This window comes from Eublepharis macularius, chromosome 13 (assembly GCF_028583425.1).
Source record: "Eublepharis macularius isolate TG4126 chromosome 13, MPM_Emac_v1.0, whole genome shotgun sequence".
NCBI classification, from domain to species: domain Eukaryota; kingdom Metazoa; phylum Chordata; class Lepidosauria; order Squamata; family Eublepharidae; genus Eublepharis; species Eublepharis macularius.
In genome coordinates, this window is record NC_072802.1 from 44,072,144 (window position 1) to 44,080,457 (window position 8,314).

At 47.3% G+C, this 8,314-nt stretch overlaps 1 protein-coding gene across 1 annotated transcript; it reads right to left on the reverse strand.

Annotated features, from left to right (window-relative positions):
* Positions 1 to 278: 278 nt before the first annotated feature.
* Positions 279 to 8,111, reverse strand: C13HXorf65 (chromosome 13 CXorf65 homolog). The gene is made up of 6 exons (XM_054996088.1): positions 8,087 to 8,111; positions 7,385 to 7,471; positions 4,614 to 4,748; positions 3,615 to 3,683; positions 2,397 to 2,518; positions 279 to 404 (listed from the first exon to the last, which is right to left on the reverse strand). The coding sequence occupies exons 1-6, from the start codon at positions 8,109 to 8,111 to the stop codon at positions 279 to 281; spliced, it is 564 nt and encodes a 187-aa protein (XP_054852063.1).
* Between the last annotated feature and the right edge of the window lie 203 nt (positions 8,112 to 8,314).

Sequence of the window (8,314 nt, forward strand, 5' to 3'; positions counted from 1 at the left end):
TCCAATCAGAAGCCTCCCTGGTGACATCAGTGTTAAAAACAGAAGGGCTCCCGCTCTGAATGCAAAATGGGTTCAATAGACAAGGCAGCTGCAGTTCGCTCTCAGCTCCAAAGTGCTTTTTCCGTAGCATCCCAAGGAAGGCAGGGGAGGCCTGAACATCCTTGTAGCTAAAGGTGCCTTTATTCAAGCACAGGGGCAGAATGGTGGTAGGCTCTGGCAGCCCGGAGACCCTTCCCAGGGGAAAACCAGCTCCCTCTGGCCATTTGTTTCAATCCTTCTCAACGATGCTTGTCCTTCCTGCTGGCTTCCATTCTGGCCTTGGCAGCTCCAGTCAACTTACGAGGTGAGCCATCCTCATCTGTGCCACTCGCGGCACTCGCTCCAGCCTTCCCAGTGCTTTTCCCCTGTGCAGAAACGACAAGGGCCATACCCATCAGTGGGGCACAAAGGCAGTGCCCCGTGAAGCAAGAGCCCTGCAGTCCCTAGGCCTGAGGAGTAAATAGGTGGAAGTTCCCCAAGGCCAGAGAGGTCATCATGGGGGCTGAACCACAAACAAGGAGCGCAGTCATTCTTCTTAGCTGGTTTAAGCCACTATTGAAAGAGGTCCACCCTGGAAGGCTTGAAGCTTGAACAGCCAATAGAGACAACTTGATTATTTTCAAGGGGCCAGGCAGGCAAGGAGAAAGAGGGTGTCTACAGACCAGGGCCAAATCCCTGGCTGGGCCACAGTGCCTGCCTGACACAGACAACCACCATTCAACGGCGCCAGAGTAGGAAAAAGCTGTCCTTGCAGAAGTGCAAGCTGTTAGGCAACTGGTTAATAGCAGCCCTATTAAAGGAAAAGCCAAGCATCCCTGGCTCCTTTTTAGGGTTGCCAAAGGATCTGGAGAAAAATGTCATCCTTTCCTTTAATAGAGGCTTCATGAGTGGAAATGGGCTGGTAAATATGATCACTTGATTGATACATAACAGGCCACTAAGCCTCTATTAAAGGAAGAGGACATTGTTTATTTGTATGCTCATTTAGAAAATTGATACACCACCACTTCACACACCTTACTCCTCCTCCTACCCCATGGCCCCTGCAAGTGCTGTCTGTAAAGCTGCCAAATCCAGATTTGGAAATTCCTGGAGATTTTGTGGGTGGGGCATGGGGAGGGCGGGGTTTGGGGAGGAGAGAGATCTCAACAGGGCATAATGCCTTAAAGTCCATCCTCCAAAGCAACCATTTTCTTCAGAGGAAGATATCTGTATTCTGGAGAACAGTTCAAATTCAGGTGAGCTGTGCAGACCACACCTAGAGGTTGGCAAGCCTGTGGACATGCAGTTATTTGTTTGTTTGCATTATTTATAGGCCACCATTCTCACGGACACCCTAGGCAGATTACACAGTAGGGCTGCCAGCCTCCAGGTGGTGGCTGGAGATCTCCTGGAATTACAACTGATTTCCAGGTGACAGAGATCAGTTCCCCTGGAGAAAACGGCTGCTGTGGAGGGTGGACTCGATGGCATTATACCATTCTCAGGCCCCTTCCGTCCCCAAACCCCACCATCTCTATGTTTCAGCCCCCAAATCTCCAGGAATTTCCCAACCTGGACCTGGCAACCCTATTACACAGTGCATGATGCTTGATGGCGAGAGTTTGCCACTACCCAAGTATAGCTAAGGAAGCAAAACTGGGAGCCAGGAAGAAAAGTGATTTTGGCAGTTCATGAGGTTCTTGGGACAGGCCTTGCTTGCTGAGGCTGGTTGAAGTGGGGCCAAGATTTGGAACTGGTGAGGCGGGAGTGAACTTGTTCATCTAGAACAGTTGTTTCCAACACTTAAAATACCCACTAAACTTTAAGCTGGCTTGGCTTTCCAGTACCAGCCAAGATGACAGACTGGGGACAAGCGAAATGGAGAAAGAAAGGCCTCAGTTTTCCTCTTGGATTTCTAGATCCAGTCCTCTCTTTCCACTGCGCTTTAACCAGCTTTCCAATCACCTTCCCCTCTCTGATCATAGGTATGGCAGCCTGGTTGCCCCCATGTTATGCTCCATTAGTATGAGTGGCAAGTAGTGCATACATTCAGGGCTTTTTTTCAGCTGGAACGCAGTGGAACGGAGTTCTGGAACCTCTTGAAAGTGGTCACATGGCTGGTGGCTCCGCCCCCTGATCTCCAGACAGAGGGGAGTTTAGATTGCCCTCCGCGCCGCTGAGCGGTGCGGAGGGCAATCTAAACTCCCCTCTGTATGGAGATCAGGGAGCGGGGGCCACCAGTCATGTGACCACTTTCTCTGAGGGCAACCCACTGAAAAAACCACAGAAAAAAAGTCCTGCATACATTACAGTAGTCAAATCCTGGCACCGGGCCAGTTGACGGGACCAAACAGGCACAAAGATGAGCTTACCACCACCACCTGGCCTGCCATGGAAGACAGGAGTGCCTCCATAGTCGGGGGCTTCTTGCCATCTTGGCTCCGGAGCATCTTGAGGCGGCTCTTCTCCAGAAAGTCACACTGGTTGCGCAGGGAGTCTGCAGGGGAAGCTGAGATGCCTAAAAGAGACTTTTTGATTGCATATAAAAAAAAAAACCAAACTCTTCCCTGCACACACATTTATTTATTTTGGAAATTTCTGTGCTGCCTCTTCAGAGAACCTGCTCAAGGTGGCCAACAAAGTAAAATATGATTTTAAAAAAACAGTATATAAGTAATTTTTATTTAAATATTTTATATCCCACATTTTCCCCCAATAGGGATCCAAGGCAGTTCACAACATTCTCCTTTTCATCCTCACAACAACCTTGTGAGGCAGGTATTCTGAAAGAGAGTGACCAGGCTAAGGTTACCCAGCAAGCTTCCATGGCAGAGCAGGAATTCAAACCAGAATCTCCCAGTCTCCATGTCTGACCCTCTAATCACACCACATCAGCCTATCACATATGAAACCTGTTTATGATCTGTTATTGATGAAGCACTTTTATTTCCTCCAAATGTTCAGTCTTTTCTGTGTCATGGCCAAAGCCATGTCAGAGGGACACTCACTCTTGTTTCCATTTTACAGATTGAGCACTGCATCTGAGAAAGCCACAGGTTGGTATACAGGGCATGAAATTCCAGTTTCAGGGAGCTCTTGAGAGAACAGGAGAAGATGTAAAGAGGGTTCAAGATCTACCAGAGATCTGTTAGCAACCACCTGGAGCTTTCATAAGATGCAGCCCATATCCATTTGGGCTCTGATCCACCCCAATCCCAAACTCTGGTGCACAGATGATGGTCTTTCTGCCATGGGTCAGAGTCTTGCTATGGCAGCTTCTCTCTGACTCCAGGCTTGGTGGCCTGGTTGCCCTTATTTCACCCGTTAGTATCTGGAGTAGCAGATGCCCAGTGCTTGATTTTTAGAAGAAGAGATTCAGAGATGCTCACATCTGTCCAGAAACACCTACATTCTGGAAGCTCTCTTCCTGAGGCAGGGCAACTCTCTGTAGTTACTCACTGGTGAGGGACATGCACTTTGCATCTGCTTAGGTATTTTGCATGCGCTCTTCATCTGCCCCAGGGTGAGCTCTAGTATTAGAAATGGATGCCCAGGCAGAACCCTAGCACAAGCTCAGCCCTGCAGACTCCTACCAATCAAATCCAATGGAGGGTGCTTGAACACAGGGTGGAAAGCCCGGTAGCCATTTTCATGTTTGGTCCCTGCAAAGAAAGAGGCCCACATAAGCTGTTAGGGCCTTTCATATGTGTGAAGTTTTATTTCTCCTTAGCAAAGCACTAACATAAGGAATGTCTGTCTTTGATTGATTTTTACAAGATATTACCAATGACTTTTACTGCGAAGAGAGAGGTTGCAGACACCTGGACATAAATGCAAGACCAATTGCCTCTTGGCATAACAAACAAAGGAGTAGAGGGATGGGATATGAGTGAGCAATCAGATTTGCGGCATGATCAGTCCTTTAAAATGTGCATGCATTAGCCAGGGATCAACATACTCTTGCTCAGGGGTAGGGAGGTGTCTGTCTGAACATCTTGTGTTTGTTACCAACAGGCGGGAGGTATAGGAGAAATGATCATTTCTAATCTGCATATGTTACTCAAGGAAGACACGTATTTAAAATTACTATCTGCCTACTCTACGTTGCTGTAACAGCCAGGAGCAAATTACCCTGGTCAGGCAGGCTCAGATCTGATCTTGTGCATTTGCTCCTCCCATTCTTTTCAACAATCCAAGGAAAAGTCAGTTTGAAAGAAAATGTTTCTAGCCCTTATAGGGGAGGAGGGAGGAGAAAAGCATAACACTTTGAAATAGGCACCTCTGTGCTTACAACTTTGTTGGTGACCCTCAGATAGGAAATCTGTGTATGTCTGATTACACCTTTGAGAAGTGAAGGGCTGTGGCTCAGGATATCCAATGCACTTTGCGTGCAAAAGTGACTACTTTGTTCTCCAGTTAAAGAAACTTGGTGGCATGTGTACCTGAGCCTCTGGAGAACTACTGTCAGAGGAGAGAATATTGGGCTAGATTGACTGATAGTCTGACTTTATAAGGCAATTGCATATACATGCTTTTGGGGCTGGGGTAATGATGATGCCAGCTGTTGTGACGTGCCTAGACCACGTGAATACCTGGGGCACCACGTTCTACCCTACATATATAGTAGGTCCCCCTGGGGGTGAGGAACTTGTTGGCGTTGTCTTCTGGAAACTTGACCAGGAAAAGCAGCTTCAAGGTTCCATTTTCTTCACACAAATCAATGAGCTCTAAAAGGGAATCAAAAGGATTGCATGGCTAGGTGGACTCTTGCTTCTGCCTCTCCACAAATGTCAGCAAGGACTTTGCCCTTCCATCATTGGTTAGGGACTTTGTACCACCCTCGTCCTTCTCAAGCCCTGCTCCGCCTTCTTATATACCATGCTGCTTTTTTAACTACTGGGGGTTTTTATGGTTAAATTTTTGGATTTTTAAAAATTTGATAGTATGGTCTTACCAAGTTTACAATTTTATTCTAAGGCAGCTCGAACAAAATGTGCGGAGCAGTGGTTACTATATAGGATAAACAGAAGAAGACTTATCGTCCCGGGAACTGGCAGGAGCCAGGTGGTCCACCAGGAAATGATCGGTGATTCCCTGGTGAACCTCCAACTACCTTTAGCCCAGTCCTGCCCTAGGAATCAAAAATAAAACATGAAAATATCCACTTTACTAGGATAAGTTGTAACCCTTCAGAAACATTAATAAACAGAAAATTTTAAAAATAAATAAATAAAACATGCAATATTTGCAAGTAAAAAGTATGACAGAAATGGCTAGTTAAGTTCTTATCTTTGCTTTAAATGGTTGCCAGAGCCGAATTCAAAATCTAAGACACAATCAGTCCTTCCCTTCCTTGTGGCTGTTTCCAAACGTAGCAATCAGAAAAATAATGTAACACAATTCTCATTGGAAAATGAACCCTCGAGACCAAATTACATGACACTGACACTCTGTGAACGACTGTCATATCGCTGACCTCTTTTAGCTTATAAAACAAACAGGAGAACCAGCATTTTCTCATGCTTCTGAGGCAAACAGAATGGGAGCAAGGGATTTTGCATGCAAGAGGCACAGAGAAGAACGAGGGAGAATATAGGCTAGGTACACCTAAAAACAGAACAGTGGCCTTGCTAAAATACACCAAGGTGTCCAATGAAACTCAGCTGTGAGCAGGGCACACCAAGGCTGGCCTTCGTCTGCATGTAGGAATTCAGAGGGCATTTGGCTGGCCACCGTGTGAAACGCAGCACTGGACTAGAAGGGCCATGGGACTGATCTAGCATGGCTGCTCTTCTCTTCCCTGCGGTGTACACCAAGCATCTGGTACACTGCCCGTGCACAGCTGTCGTAGCTAATCATCAGCCACAGACCCAAATCTCTGTGATCTATCCCTTCAGTTACCTCCAGCAACTACAAACAGGCATTATTCTCACCAGTTAAGGGACTATTTCAGGAAAGCCTTTTCACGGGCCACCAGAGCCCATCTCTTCATTTCCCAAACTGCACCTGTTATCTCTCCCACCCACAGATATCCCCATGGGGACTTACACTAAGCTAGTGCTGGCAGTTTCCAGCTGCAGGTAAAAGAAGCCTGATCTGCCGGTGAGCTTTGAAATTCTATATCCTCTCAATACTTCCTGTGTCTGTACGTTCAGTTTTTAGAACACAGTCCTGACGGGGGGAGGCTGAAAGCACCCTGGAAGCTGACTAGGAGTTACGACAGTGTATCCCAGACTTACACCATCTTAACCTCCCATATGACAGTGCAGTGGCCCAGCACTGCTCCTCACAGGTCCCCCATCAGCACCCAGCCATGGCGGCTGGGCATGGGCATAACCAGGCCGTGAGTCCCTATGCCAGCGGGCCAGAGGGTGGGCTGGGAGATGGGGCATGACTTGGTCTGCTCCCTAAGCCATTTCAGACATGGGAACACCCCCATGAATAACACAAACTTACGTCTCAAAAAAATGGTGGCATAGCCCATAGTTTCCCACTGGGCAGGTCAATCTCTGCCCCCCCGCCCAGCTCCATCCAAGCTGCGCAGGAGCATAGGATTGCCAACTACCACTTTTGGAATGATGCTACCAGTGCTCATATTTCTCCCTTTTTTATTAGGACCAGCCAAAATATCATTAAACAATAAGCAAGATTTCAAGTTCCCCAGAATTCGCCATGAGACTGGGTGTACAGCACAAACCACTACTCAAAAAGTGGGAAGAGAAGGAGGAGGAGAAAAGATTTTTCAGGGCATGGTGGAGAAAACCTTAGGCTTCTGTCATGCCCTGAAACAATTTTTCCCCTTTCCATCCTTTCTTGTTTTTCTACTGATCTAGTCTGCTGAGGAGTTTGGAGGGACTTGAACGCTTGCCAATGTGTGATTTATTTTTGGTTGGTCCTAACAGAAAGCTGCCCTGACCTGCATAGCCCAGGCAAAGCTGATCCTATCAGATTTTGGAAGCTAAGCAGGGTTGGCCTTGTTTAGTAATTGGATGGGAGACCTCCAAAGAAGACAAGGGTTACTATGCAGAGGCAGGCAATTGCAAACCGCCTCTGTTAGTCTCTTGCCTTGAAAACAGCAGCAGGGGTCACCATAAGTCAGCTACGACTTGAGGGCATTCTCCACCGCCAATTTAAAAAGATATTAAATTACCGTTTTTTAAATTTTTCAGTGAACCAACAACCCGTACCTACAATCTTACCACAGTATGTCCAGCAACTGCTGTGCTGAGTGCTGTGTGGAATCTGTTTGTGTATATGCCCTAAATCCACATTCCCAGTCCAGTTCTCCACCAGCAGCCTTGCAAAATTCAAGGTCACGTGCAGTGCCCTCTTTTGGATCTCTGGAAGCCCGCAGTCATCTCACCTGTCCTCTCGAGTCCTGCCTTGTCACGTATGTAGTGCATTAATAGTAAGAATGAGCAGTTGATGTTGGCCAGGAATTGTTGGTTGTCTGCAAGAGAAGGAGCTGAGATAGCTGCTGCGGCCCTGCTTCTTCCAGGCTTCCCAGACAGAGCCAGGCTGTACAATCTGTCCACAGTTGTGGCAGGTTCTGGGTTACATACTATTGATGGTGTAGGTTTTGAAGAGTTTTGTCCCAGAGTAAATAGTCTATTCATTTCCAAAGTTTACAAACATTTTAAAGTATGGCGGGGTGGGCAGGTGGAAAGCGGGATATAGACGTTTCAGGAAGTAGATCCTAGCACACAGCGATTATGCATGGCCAGTCACATAGGCAAAAGAGCATGGTCTCTTAATTGTAAGGAGCTGGGAGGGGTTGCAGTGGTGATCACATGACTGAGACAATTGAACCTGAAGCTGAATAAGCAGCTAAATACTTAAAAGGGATGTTGCCGGCTGTCCTGATTATTCCTCTTGTGCACCTGCCAATTTAGGGAAGGGCCAGCTGTGATCTGCAAAGGACAGGGGCAGGTTGGCTGTCTAAGGGTGCCCCATTTATGTTTGCCCAAGCTTCTCTCCCCAACAGATTAGAGCTGAATGCCTTCCTAACTTACATGCCAGCCAAGGACCCATGTCTCTGGGGTCCTATGGGTAATTCTCAACTTACCTCCATGTTTTATGGTAATGAACATGCCCCAGCTGCCCTTTGCACTGCTGGAGGGCTCTCTGCATGCTAAGCAGGCCCTCGGCCCATTGTGACATCTTGTAACCTCAGAATATGGAACACTCTGCAAGGACAATGATGGCACAGTTTCTGCAGTTACCCAAACCTGGCTGCTGGAAGGAACAACAGTCAGATCTTGCTGCTTAAGGAATCCATGCCAGGGGAAGAGAA

What these genes read in the sequence shown, in the direction of transcription:
- C13HXorf65 (XM_054996088.1), bottom strand. Translation starts at nt 8,111, where the DNA reads ATGTTCATTACCATAAAACATGGAG. An exon ending in GGCAGGACTCGAGAGGACAG is followed by an intron (nt 4,749 to 7,384) that starts GTGAGATGACTG and finishes ATTCCCTTTTAG; the next exon opens with AGCTCATTGATTTGTGTGAA. An exon ending in CCCTCCATTGGATTTGATTG is followed by an intron (nt 2,519 to 3,614) that starts GTAGGAGTCTGC and finishes CTTCCCCTGCAG; the next exon opens with ACTCCCTGCGCAACCAGTGT.